The 14,363-nt window shown below is 37.9% G+C and overlaps 1 protein-coding gene across 10 annotated transcripts in view; it reads left to right on the plus strand.

Moving 5' to 3' along the window:
- MYO16 (myosin XVI) overlaps positions 1–14,363 on the plus strand; it is a 365,514-nt gene that overhangs the window by 323,751 nt on the left and 27,400 nt on the right. For all 10 annotated transcript variants that reach the window (XM_064407780.1, XM_064407778.1, XM_064407774.1 and 7 more), the window contains one exon: positions 11,991–12,149. In XM_064407780.1, the coding sequence (XP_064263850.1) occupies positions 11,991–12,149 (159 nt within the window). The remainder of the gene's footprint in view (positions 1–11,990; positions 12,150–14,363) is intronic.

Below are 14,363 nucleotides of genomic sequence, written 5' to 3' on the forward strand. Positions count from 1 at the left end.
GGGAGTCAACAGCTCTTCCCAGTTTAGCGCCATTGGCAAACTTACACTTTCCCTACGGACTACTTGCAACTCTCAATCTGAATCTCTTGCTGGAGGTGCAGAAAAGTGGGAGGAAGCACTGCTAGTAAGAGTTCAATGCAACTTATTACAAAAACGCCCTTTCTTGGGTAGTCACAGATGCCCCACAAAGAAAATTACACAGGAGTAGACAGAACTGCTGGCAATACAGTTGCCATTCAGCCCATGCTAGGTGATTTTTCTGAGGAAATAATTGTGGTTTCTGTTATTGCAGCAGAAAAAGGTTAGAAGAGTCTAGAGAAAGTACACTTGATTCCTATTTTCAGAATATCTACATAGCCTGTACAGTCTGAACAATACCACCTTAGTCTGCAGTCTTCTCCTGATCTAGAAGTATGCCATTATCTGGATAATGTATCATAGAAAACACCTGTTGTTTCTGGATAAACACAATGTACCAAGAATAATTTTCCATTTCAGAATGTCTAAAAACAAGTGTATTTTACTGCTGAAGACTGTTCTGGGTTTCTGTTATGACTTTTTTTTCACCAAAGCATATCAATTTCTTGTTGACTTCACTGTTTGCTGTTACAGCCTAAAACCACATAATATGGAATTTGCTTTGTTTATCTGTTCCAACATGTGAAAGAGGCTTTGTGAGTGATTACCATAAATGATTTTAATCCAAAGATTATTAGAAGAACAAATCAAGTATAATTTTCAGGTGGAAAAAATAGGTTATTATCATTAAAATTCATATTTATTTTGCATTTTAAGTGCTTGTAATGATCACAAAGAAAAATATAACTGCATTTTTTGATTCCCAGTGACCTTACACTGTAACTATCTGTGGCTGTTAGAAAGGGATCCTAGAGCAGGCAGCACCTTGGTCTGACCCACTGCAGGCTCTCTCATATTCATACCAACTCACTGCTGCAGAGGAGGAGCACTAAGAAAAAGTAATTTCACTGACTTTTCTGTTCCTTTTATATGGTCCATTTCTGAGAACTGCAGGTATTTCTTTTAAATTAATGACTCTATTTTGCATCCTCTCCATTGAGCTGGTTTTACTTTGTGCCCCCTTCTTCCTGTCTGATACTTGAGTACAATAGCTGCACCATCCTGGTTCAGCTTAGTGCATTTCAAACCCGAAGTTTTTAATAATATCCCACTTTTAATTGTGACTTGGATCATTCAGGTAGACATTTACAGGATTTTTATTTTCATAGCAATGTCTTTTCTCCAATATCTGATGTGACATCATGGTTCTAAATTAAGTAATCGTTCACTGTCTCTTTACTAACAGTATTATGGGCTTCTTTAAATAGTAAGAATTTTATTTGTAATTCACAATACAGAACCACAAGTTTCTTTGTTTAGGAACCACTACATCATTAATTGTAAACCAATTATGAGAAATTTGCCATATCTAAGAGAAAAAAAAATGATTTTTACCACACTTATGTTCCTGATACCAAAGAAGAATATGGATATTTGGCAGCAAATGTCATGTCATTTCATTTTAAAGGAATTCCAGCATTTGAAACATAATGAAAAATGAAATATGGACATATATTTTAGTGAAGGTCTCTAATTAAATTCTCAGCTTGAGTGAGAAATCTCTTCAGATGTTTTTAACTTCTTTACATCCATCTCAGCATTAAATTATCTTTTGTGAAGAACCTCAGTAGAGAACAATAATTCCATTTCACAGAAAATGTCAAGATTGTGACATTTATATTTGTTTTTGGCTGAAATGAAAATCAAGCTTTCCAAAATTCTGTGCAGAAGTAAATATTCTTTCATGTCCAGGCTTTCTAAAATGTTTGTAAAGTACAGAAACGGTCTGCCTCAAAGATGGCAAAAATGCTTCTGACTGAAGTAAAATGCTTCTTGCTGAAAATGCAAGCAACAAAATGTGTTGACCTTTTTTTACACCCAGGTAAGTTCAATAGTAGTCATTTCAAGATTGGTTGTGTTGGCATTTAGGGGAATGATTGTCTTATAAACAAGCCAAGCTACTTCTAACCTCCTTGGCTCAGGTATCCCAGCGCTGTGCAAACTCCAGCCCCTCAGTGGTGACCCAAAGTTTTTGGCAGGACTCATGCAGCTCATGAAACTCTGCAACCCTATAGACCTGGATGTGTGGGTTATGTTGTAGTTCCATCATTAGAATCTTGTGGGGCTGGATGGAGAAGCAAGAGAAGACAATTCAAAAAAGACTGATAAAAAGACTTGATCATAAATGTGAGGGTACCCTGACCCTCATGCTCTCTCCACACTGCTGCACTCTGATGTGAGAGAGTAGTCAAATGCTTTGGAGTATTGGAGATAGGAGTAGCATTTACAGGAGTTAGGAACATCTGCATTCTTCCTGACCCCACCAGAGTATTGAAAAATACAGAAACCTTAAGTTAGTGCTATTTCGGCTTGAGTTTTCATGCATTTTTTTAAATGAAAGGCATGAAAATTAGTTGTATCTTTTTTGTGATGAAAATTTTAAAAAACCTGTGTTAAATTAGGCCTGAAGTTTTACATTTCATTATTTCCCCTAGCTCTTTCCTTAGGGGCTGGTTGCAGAACAATCCTGACATAATACTAGCATTTAGTGACAGATTTTAGACACTGGTTATCTGTATTTGTACACAGTATGGATGTTTATCACACTGCATCTACAATAGCCATATGTTCTTGCTTTGAAGTTAATGGCAGTGTCATTGACCATCACTCTATCCTTTCAAAATGAACTTAAAACCAAACTAAATAGATATCTAAATTCATTTTTTTGCCTTAGAAGCTCACTTGGAAAGCAAAATATGAATGTTTTCTGAGAAGTTTTCCAGAACAGCTCTCCCTGTTTGGTGGGCAGGATTACAGTACAGGTGAACCAAAAATATTCCTTGGATTGCTCCTCAAGATCTGCTCAAACAATTTATCTGCTCAGTCCAGTGCAGTCACTTATGCCAAGACTTCTGCGTTGCAGTCACTGCCAGAGTATGAGATATCCTGAAAAATATCTGTAGAAGCATTCTGGGAGCAGTAAATAGCACTGATATGATGCTTCTGGAAGTGGCAAAGCCCTATCTGTTTGTTTGTGGCTTTTTAGGTTTATTTTTACAATATTTGAAATTGTGTTTGAAGGGGAGGAAGGTTGAGACAGTGTTTTGTCACACAGTTTCTTTCAACAGCAGCTAAACCCCAGCAGTAAAGGCTGTTCTATAACTGAGATACCATACAAAAACTTAAACAGACTTAAATGTTCAAGAAGAACTGCTGTATCCACACAAACTTGAAGAAAACAGTTTAAAAAAGGGAAGCTGTGTTTCTTAGCATGTTGCCTCCTCCTTTTCCAGCACACTGGCAGGGTTTTTAAACATGCAAATACAAAAAGTAGACCCATTGGTCAGCCAATCAACACACCTGGCAGTAAATAAAACTATTAACAGAGTAAAATCAACTACTTCTTTTTCATATTAGACTTGAAAACGTGGGGAACATGGGGACATGGAGGGAACAAATGTTTCTTCCAAGGCTGGATATTGTGCCAAGCAGTGGGGCAAGGACTCCCCTTCTTCCTGCTCTGTGGTTTGGTATGGACCTGAGAATGGCCTTCAGAGATCACTTCCTAGAGAGGATGTGATGAGTGAAAGCCCCAGTCTCTGAAACATGTACACTGACTGGAGTCCAGCTCACTTGCTGCACTGAAAAGATGTTCCAAGTTCTAGCTCAGATACTATCAGGCAGGAGAGATGGCAGCCTGTCCAGATATTCTTCATCCTTTACCAATGTTTGAGAAGGCTGTTTTCTCCACTTCAGAATGGCATTCTTAGTCTCATGCTGGGGAAAAAAACCAACAAACTAATTCAAATAATCCAGAGTCCTCCAGACGGGAAAAAAAGGCATTTATGTTATCCCTCCCACACCAGCTCTGAGAGTTTACCTGATCCAGGGATGTCCCTGACACTGCTTCTATGAAAGAGGGAAAGGTTTGTAGCTTGTAATGATTGACACTGAAATAAATGTAAAATGAGAGTGCTGTCTTTCTATTAGTACAAATCCATCAGAGAAGAAAGGAGAAGGAACCTTCTTGTTCTTGTTCTGTACTTTCCAGAGCTGTGATGTACAAAATTATAATTGAGGTGATGGCTCTTAAGGGCTGAGCCAGACCTAGGAATTCTTGCTGCTCCTTCTGAAGGCTCCTTTTTACTACCAGCCTCATCCTCTGAAATTTGGCTGATTGGTATCACACTAACAAAAAAATTCTTCAGAGGAGCGCTTTCCTCAAGCAGAGTGAGTTTTATCACTTGATATTCTTCACGGCCTGTGTCTCCTCTCTTTGCTTTCCAGTGTTTACACAAAGCTTCCACAAATGCAGCTTCCCTAACAAAATAAGTGGCCTGTTCTGTATTTACCTGCTTCATCAGAGAGTGTGGTTTCTGGAGTAGCTTGTAACACCATCTGATATCTCCACTTACACAGCTCAGAAAGAAAGGATGCTGGAAGTGACTGTACAAATTCACTGCTACCATCCTAGGAGCATCACTAGTTGGGGGAGAATCCTAGACAATTGCTGCTGTAAGAGTAGGCTTTGTGAGGTGAAATAAACCAATGAATAATTATTGCCTCTGATGGCAGTGGCAGCCAGCAGCACAGCTAAAAGGGTGAGACAGGCAGCACATGCTAATAGGCTGGGGGAATCCTGTCTTGACAGTTTTCAGCCTGCTCCACCTCTTTCAGCAAATAAGATGCAGCTGTTTGCCTCCAGCTCTCAGCAGACAAAGTAAACAGTCATGTTACAGAGGGTCACGGTGTGACTTCGTGTGAGTAAACTGAATCACTCTGAAGCAATATGCGTTTATCCAGCAAAAGGACACCCAAGACAGCCTGTGCTGAGGGTAGCTAGCAAATGCCACAAAGAGTGTCTCAACAGTAAGTCAGAGAAAAACAGGAAACACCAAGTGTATTTGAAAAGGTACAACAAAACACAGGGGTAAACATTTGAGCCAAAATAAAATGGCCTGTTCTTATTTAAACTTCTTCTCCCTTTCCTTCATCAAACAATATCTGCAAATTTTCTGAAACCACCATATTTTATTTTTTTCTCCACACTTCACAACATCCACTTGTCACAGTAAATGTAAAAAAAATATCCAGGGTCAGCCATTAGGATTCCGTGTATTCCTAACTTTCCCAAGAAAGAGTGAGAACACAGATTAGAAATCCTTTCTGTCTGCAAAGTCTTGACTTTCACATGCTGGTTAGTAGCATCCATCAGTTCTCTCTTATTAGCATGTTTAATGACAAGCTGCTTGATTTGAAATTTATATTTTGCTGGATACCAGCTGAAGTTTTTAAGGAAATTGAGCTATTTAGCTTTTACATTCCATGGTAGCACAGGTACAAAAACTTCTCCTCCTGTACTAAATGGATTTATCTGTCAGAATTTATGTGCTTTCCTGCTTTCATAGTTGCTGATACAGAACATATAACTGTGGATCTTGATACCTAAAACTGTGTATTGATAATTAGTTACAGAAAGGCATGTTTTCCATTAATGAGGAAATAATGTTTGATTTTATACTGAGATTGTTTCAGTTTTAGAACAGAGATACATCCTGCCTAGCTTGTGACACTGAATTTCCTCAGCTGGAAACTCATCATTAGCTCTCTGTTTAATTAAGGAAAAAAAATGTGTGCATTGAAGGAATGGTCATGTCAAATCATACTGAGAGGAATTCATGGCTTCATTTATATCAGAGCAGAACTAGGGAGAATCTGTTCTCCCTGTACAGTCACAATGAAACCTTTAAATGTGGCTTCAGTAGGAGCTGTGCAACAGTTCAGTGCTCCACCAGCCCCATATGATTTTAAGGCAGCTTTTCTCTTTTTTTTAGTCCTTTTTTTTTTTTGGTTGTTGTTTGTTTTGGTTTTATTTCCTGAGATAGATCCTGACCACTGATTTTTGATTGTAGTAACTAGTGCTGTCAAAGTGAAGGGCTGTATCTGTTTTACTAAGTGAGCCAATGCCAGGGAATGTCCTTGGAATAGCAGCTCACTCCTGTGCACAGCGAAGTGCAGAGCAATCCCCAGCATTTCCTGGGACCTGACAGGCTGTCTCCCTTCCAGACAGATCTGGGCGTGGTTCAGGAAAAGACACAGATCCAGGGACTATTCCCAGCAGATGATTTGGATTCCTCTCTGCTGTGGAGAGCAAGGAAAGTGCAGCAGTACTGATACAGGTCTCTTACCATTTGCCTCAGGGCCAGAGAACAGTTGTGATCACATTTGAATAACCAGGATAGACAAAGCAAGCAGTGCTGCACAAATCATCCAAGGTAAACATGAATGGGATCCAAAACCTGCTGAAAGCAGTGGAGCCTTCTGTTGTTATTAATGAGCTTTCAGTTAGACTCCAAATGTTAAAAGGAAAAGTATTTGAAAAAGAACATATGAGGACAAATGTATCAATATATAAATGTATATTATGGACATACCTATATTAAAAGAAAGGAGAGCAAAACAAAAAGTAGAAAAGTAGAATACAACCCTATCAAGTAAGTTACTGCTGGGCCTTTAATAACATACTGGTTTTCATATCTTGCTGTACAATTAGTCTATGATGATTCCACCTAAATTCTGATATTAGTCATTGATTTATATTTTGTCTTTAGACCTTATAAAATAGGCTAAGTATATTATTTCCTTAGAAAATGAATAGTCTCTCAAGATATTTCAGTTTTGTACTTTAATCTGTCATATGAATTGAGATAATACTGGCTCATTTTCTAATTTGGTGATAAAGCATTAGTTCAGCCTAAATACTACTTATGAAATAACTATGATGCTTAGGATCATACATTTTATGTTTAAGAAAAAAGGTTTTATAATAGCATATTTGGAAGTCATAGCTCAAGTAAGAGTTTAAGTCAGTCTTTCAACAAAAAAGTTCTAGCATGTAGACTTTTAGTGTATTGGTTTCTTTTGAAAGTGAGATAGTGACTAAAAAATGGGGTTTGGGGGAAAGCATTTATTTACATCATTGCCATACTCTGAATTTTTTTTACAAAATAAATGTAATTCTGTCCATCCTGTGTCTAATGACTTTATCTTGAGTTTTAAATTCAGTCGCTTCCAAGAGTGCTAATAACAAGCAACTGAGGGTTTCATGAGCTGCCTTTTTTGCATACTGTTCCCCTTGCACTTTTCAAGTAATGCTGATGTAATTAATTCTGGATTTGTTGGAATATGGAGCTTGCTTGTAAGGAAATAACTGTTACACCTTGATTTGTCATCCTCTGATTAAAAGCACTGTACATGTAATTGCTCCCAGCTAGTAAATATGAAACAGCTGAGGGACAAATGATGCCCTCAATCCAAACATGCATACATCATTTTTGTCCATACATCCTCATTAACTGCGAGATTAGTCAGAGTAGGGCTTTACTGAGTCAGAGATACCTTTTGGCAAAGTCATTTTACTGAAATAAAATCAAAATACTGTTCACTTTTGCAGACTCTAGATTTTCACTTAAAGCTTGTATTCCTCTTATAATCATGAACTTCTACCATGCTCTACAGCTGATACCTCTTTGTAGCTAGCCTCATCCAAGAAGGCATGGATGGCTCTTCAAATAAAATTTATTAGCAGCTGAAAACTGTTAAGGATGTCATTACTTTAAAAAATAATATTGAAACCTGGTAAATAATCCATCCGTCTAGTGAGAATAGCAGAGCACAAGTCTGAACAAAAATCTAAGCTTTGTCGTGTTGCTGAAGATGTTCAAATGTAGGAACCATAAGGGGTTTTTTTCCTGTGTCTTAAAATATTTCTGATAGTTTCAGAATGTTGATAAGGGATGAGAGAGCACTGCATAATTGATGTTGCAGGGTTTGATGGCAAAAGGAGCACATCGACGTTAATGTGGAGAAAAGTCCAAACTTTTATGTTAAGTGACTAAGAAAACATGGGGGGAAAGTGCTTCTCAGACCAATGCTTGACAGATAAAATAGGAATCAGTAGGAGTTTTAAATAAAAATATTATAATAAAATGTCAGGAGACACCTTTGTTGTGCTCAGGGATATTTTGAATAGTATGGAGGCAGGACAGAGAGAGATACCTCAGCACAGAAGATAGTCAGAACCTTCTGGAATGTTTAATGAAAAAGCAAATGCAAAGTGCTCCACCTTGGAAAGTATTATCTCATACAATGATATAGGGATTGGGGGAGCAGCCCTGGGAAAAAGGTGCTGGGGGCCCTGGGAGCTGGACAGGAGCTGGCAGTGAGCCTTGGCAGCAGAGACAGCCAACTGCATCCAGGGCTGTGTCAGTCATTCCTCCACCCAGCCCTCATTGGTAGACCACATCCAGGTACTGTGGCCAGTTTGTGCCTCCCACTGCAGAAAGATGCTGATAACCTGGAGCAAGTTTACTCCAGCAATCACAGAATCACAGAATTGTTAGGGTTGGAATTGACCTTTGGAGATCACCCAGTCCAACCCCCTGCCAAAGCAGGGTCACCTACAACAGGTTACCCAGGAACGTGTCCTGGTGGGTTTTGAATGTCTCCAGAGATGGAGACTCCACAAGCCCCCTGGGCAGCCTGTTCAGTGCTCTGCCATTCTGTGTAAAGAAGTTCTTCCTCAGAAGGTGGAAGGTGAAAGTTTTTGTGGTTTTGTTTATGGCTACTGCCCCTTGTCCTGTTACTGATCACCACCAAAAAGATCCTGGCACCATCCTCTTGACATCCACCACTGAGATATTTATACGTATTGATAAGATCCCCTCTCAGTCTTCTCCAGCCTAAACAGGCCCAGCTCCTGCAGTCTCTCCTCATAAGAGACATGCTCCAAACCCCTCATCATCTTTGTGACCCTCCACTGAATCCTGTCCAGTAGCTTGTCTGTCTTGTATTGAGGAGCCCAGAACTGGAAGCAGTGCAGGTTCAGGGCTGAGGCATGGTCCTGGGAGCAGAGGCTGGGGCAGGGGGAGCTTGTCCAGTGTGGGGCAGAGCTGACTTCAGGGGCTCTCTCCTGACATCTGGTTGAAGTTTGCTGACATACACACTTAAACTTGTTCTATAGGCTCACATGAATCTCCTCCAGTGAGGAGCTGGAGGTGCCTATGTATAGGAAATTAGTTCAAGTACTTTTATATAACCCAGATTATTTTGAAATAAAGTATAGGGTTCTTTCCCACCCTCAAGATCAGCTAAATAAGGCACTATGAAATATATTTTCTTTATATAGTATTCTGTTCAGAAACTAAAGGGGTGCATTTCTTACAATGATTGAATATAGTAAATGGGATAACAAATTTCTGTCCAGATAGCTGTCCCCAAAGATATGCTGCATATATTCCACTCCTTATTTCTGCCAATTTAGTATGATATTCTAGCTTCATAGGAGCTATCCACAATTCTTTGTAGTATTTAATTTTTCAGATACAAAAAAGAAAAGATTCCTTTTTTTTCCAAGACCCCTGCATGAATGCCCTGAAAAGATACCAATGTACCTATGAAACAAAGGGCTTCTGCAAACACCAATGCAAGAAAAATTCTTTCTACTTGTTCATTCTCAAATGAATTACGCATGTCAGGCAAATCAATAAATCTTTCTAATATCAAGAAAAATAAGGCTCCCAGCCACTTCCCCAAGAAGCTTTATGTAAAAAGTGGCACAATAATTATGTAGGTGGATTGTGATCTATAGGCAAGTGCACTGACTAGTAACATCTAAAAGTGACATTTCCTTTTCAGACAAATTTAAAATGAGCTGCAAAAATGCATTTTGCAGTCAACTTGTTTGTACAAAAGCTAAATCAGGCATGCTCTTATAATTGTACTGTATGCATTTTCCATCTCAGATTTTCCATCTCAGCCTCTCTCAAGTCAGTTACTGTGGGTAGAGCTGGCCTAATTTTTTCAATACAAAGCACATTTGCCTAAAGATCCATTTTATGAAATGTTTTATTTTATGTTTCAGTTTGACTGAAACAATCCAATCAGATCTGACAAAATATAATGATCAAGGAATGAGGGCAAGGGAGGAAGGGACAAAAATCAAACAAACATGGAAATGTTTTATCTGACAATTTGAAAATGAACTTTTTGACTTTTCAAGACAGATTTTTTTAGACAAGGAAATATTAAGAACAATTCAATGCTAGATAACTAAAAGCTAAACAAAGATAGGAAAGACCTTTTCAATTAAATTAAATTAAATATTTTGAGATAACCAGAATGGATTTATAGTTTCTATTTCATTAATTAAGTTTTTAATATTGGTGCTTTCCAAATCAGATGGATTTTTTTAGTTCAGGCATAAAAATGAAAAATTGACAGAACAGTCACATTAGGCTGTAAAATCTTCAGGTTAAGTATCTATTGCCTGGTGAAAAAAATGCTTTTCATTCCCCTTGAAAAATTTTCATGTGCTTGAGGTTTATAAGAATATATCCTATGTTTGGAAAAGCTGAGGATGTTATTAGAAGTATGGATGAATGCTCACATGTTGGTTTTAATAGCTAGTCTTTTGACCTCTGTTGGTTCTTGCTATCATTTTGACAACCAAAATCAAGGAATAACTCTCTCAGAGTTGTCATAGAAGGAACATTTTTATTTTATAGTGTTACAGGAGAACCTTTGCACCAGGGTCAGCCATAATACTGCAGCCCTGCAGCCAGGCCTCAAAGGGAGCAGAAATAGTTAAGAAGACTGAAATGGAGAAAGCACCAAATTCAGCTTTGTCTTCTATGAATCAAACCTGACTGTGGCAAGGAACGAATATGTATATATGTTCAACACACACAAAAAAAACCCCCAAAAATGCAAACCCAAAACAAACAGAAAACCCACCTACCAACCAAAAAAAAAAAAAAAAAAAAAAGAAAAACATAGAAAAGAGAGACAAATCCTTAAGAAAATGCATAACCTTGCCAGTGCAGCATTTCATCAACCATGTCACTCTGGAGTGGAGTGGGGATAGCCAGGGGTACAGGTATTGCAGTGGGGACCCTGCTAGTGTCCCCATCCATCTTGTCTTCCAGCTCTGAACGTGTCCCTGGCCCCTGAGCTCCAGAGGGGAGCACCACTTGGGCACAGCAATGACATGAGCCTGTTTCTTGTGGAGCACTGGGCTGACAGAGCCAGGCAAGCTCAGAGGCAGCTCCAGGCACTTTGCTCTGGGCTGCTCTGATTTTCCTGGACGTGCAGTCAGTCAGAGGAAGAAGAAGATAAGGGCTTTGTTTTGCCCTTCTCTTTGAACAAATGCTAAAAAGCTTTGGAACTCCTACAGGATCAGACCTCCTCTTGATGTCCTAAAGAAATTTAACTAAAAGGCTCTGACTTGAAAAGCTGGCACTTTATAGAAAATGACAGCTGATGGCTGGAGAGCCCTGAGGCTGGTAAACAATGGCCACAGGGAGGATCTGCTGGGAGGAATATTGCTACTATAGTTTAATCTCAAAAGCCAGTTTGTTTCTTCTGGTAGGTGGTAAAAGAAAAGGAGAAAATCACATTATATCTGTTGCTAATATCATTTAGTGTAATGAAGAAAGGCATTACAGTGATGACAGTGCTATGCAAGCTCAGGTGAAATAGAATCTAAAAAAGAGACAATACAAACACTTGGTGAGCTATATCCACTGATATTTGTGTGGGAAGAAACAATACAAATGAAATTTTGTAATGCCTTTCACTCCCCTAAACTTTAAAAAGCTTCAGGCAGAGTAGTAACAAAAAAAAAAAAAAAAAAAAAACAAAAAAAAAAAAACACAAACAAACAAACAAACAAAAAGCCGAACCTGCAAAAATCACTGATTTAAACCTTTTGCTTTTATCACTGGACTTGTGAATTTAGTAATTAATTAATTTAATAAAGTAACTTGGTCTCTCTGTGTTTAGTTTTCATTTAATTACGTGTGAAATGCACTAGTTAAAAGGAATCTGACAATCATTTTTTCTGTTTCTGTCAGGTGCTGAAACTAATCTGAACCTGAGGAGCAGGGAAGATCCAAATACATCAGATCCTGGATCAGAAACGCAAGATAAAAATGCAAATAATCATGGAACTCAGTCATCTAATCCATTGTCCAGTTCTGTGACTGCTGAAAATGGAAATTCTGTATCAAATGGTAAATAGTTTTTAATCCCAAAGCTCTTCTAACATACAATTACTGAAGTGTTTCCTTGAATGAGCTTTGTAAGATATAGTCAGGCTGGAATCTTCTGAGTTGTGAAATGTCTCTTTCTGGAACTGGCTTAACTTTGTATGTGTGAACTGATAAGCCCCTCTGCAATAAAAGCTGAATGTGAAGAACATAAAACAGCCTTTGTTAAGGAATTTGTAATTCCTTCAGCTCCAAGTCTATAAACAGCCTAAGGTATGGAGGACTGAGATTTGAGATTCTGATCCTATAATCAATAAAGATAGGACAGAAAATAGGAAATCAGGATCTCCTTTTGCTGTAGGTGCCTTACTAGTGAGTGAAATATTGTTTATCATTGCAATACAAAATGGTTCAAGAGCAGTAACAGAATATGTTTCAAGGTTCTAAAAGTATTAATCCTAAGGAAATGACACTTCTGAGTTCAGATTTTTAATAGAAGTTGCTTTCTCATTTTGTGTAATGAATATAATTGCTCTTATTTTTTACTTTATTTTTGACAGAAGGAATAGCACCTTTCTATATCTCTGGACTATAAAACAGTGACTTCACCACAAATCATCCACACTTAGAAGTATTCTTAGTCTGAAAGCTTTTTGCCAAATACACAAAGTAATCAGACAGCCTGAAATAACCTTTTAAATTGCAATGCTGAAAGTTGTGATCCTACATCACCCAAATAGTGCCACATATAATTGCAGCAATAATGTATAAAAAACTTAATTTTGCCCAAAAGAAAAAAATGCCAAATTCAACTTACTTTTTGGTAACTTGAGAGTAGTTGCAGGAAAACCCAATCCAGATGGTGTCGTTTGTACTCCAGAATGAACCCCTGATTAATTTAGGCTCTTGTAATTTTGCCTCTGGTCCTGCTAAACTGATGCTTCTAACCTTGGACTGCATTAAACAAGGTCTTACTCAATGTGATATCCTAATATTTACTTAGGTGTACGTAAAGGAAAGCTCTTAGGACGTAATCAACAGCTCCATTTGTCTTTCCAAGCTCTACCAAGCCCCTGCTTGCCATGTCTGTGACAATGTGCTGTTGCTGTACATGGAAACTTTACCTATTTGATAAGGCCAATTATCAAAGTGCTTTTTACAGAAATAAACGGAAAATCATTGATAACCTGATTCTTAGCTCAAGGCTGTCCTGGGAAGTCAATCCTAAAGTGTATTAACATAGTACAAAATCAATATATTTTTCAGAACTTGCTGTTTGGCCTAGGAAAGTATTTTTATTCATTTGTGGTGGTCTAGAATTATGAAAATATTTTACATTCTACCTTTTATTTGAATTAAGTGAATAGCACCTACTTTTAGAAGGTACTTTGCATTAAAATTTTGTTAATTTTTTACTGCTTTGTTTGAGATGGATCCAAACTGAATCCATGTAAACAAATTTTTAGATCAGGAAATTATTAGAAAAAGGGGGTTGTTTTGCATTCACAAAAACTGGGATTTTTTAGAGGGAAATTTATTTCAAGCATTTAATTCAACCAAAATTACAAAAAGGAGAATTTTTAGCTGGAGTACAGAGAATTTAATGCAGACAAGAATGCAGTAGGGGTACCTGACATATAATTTACAAGACTAGCAGTACACTAGAGACCTTGGATGTCACACCTTTCCCCTGTACATACCTAATTTATCATTTCCCAGCTTCAAAAAGTGAGAAACCTACCTCAAAACAATACATAGTTCTAATTACTGAGAGAACCGGGTCAGATTTCCTTTACAGCAAGCAGTAAGGAGGTGAAATGCTGGACTCTCTAGATTTCATCTGGTTCCTCAGCTTCAAACGAGGGATTTGCCTTCTTCGATATTTTTGTGTTCAGAGGAAGTCCAGATGATGTAGGAAAAAGATCCATATTTCTGAATACTTTATATGAGATTTATTCAGAAGAACAAAGAAAATTAGAAAACTGTTTTCCCTAGTTACAAAGTTGTGGGAAGGGACACAACTTAATATAAGGGGGAAAGTTATATCTTATAAGGGGGAAACTAAAAGGAGGATAGAAGGGCTTTAAGGGGTTTTAAGCCTTGTTTTCATTCTCATTCTTCTACTCTGATTTTGATTGGTAATAAATAAATTCAGTTCATTTCCTCACGATGAGTCTGTTTTTCCCATGACAGCAATCAGTGAGTGATCTCTGCTGTCCTTATCTCGACCCACAAGCC

This window comes from Passer domesticus, chromosome 2 (genome assembly GCF_036417665.1).
Source record: "Passer domesticus isolate bPasDom1 chromosome 2, bPasDom1.hap1, whole genome shotgun sequence".
Lineage (NCBI taxonomy): Eukaryota > Metazoa > Chordata > Aves > Passeriformes > Passeridae > Passer > Passer domesticus.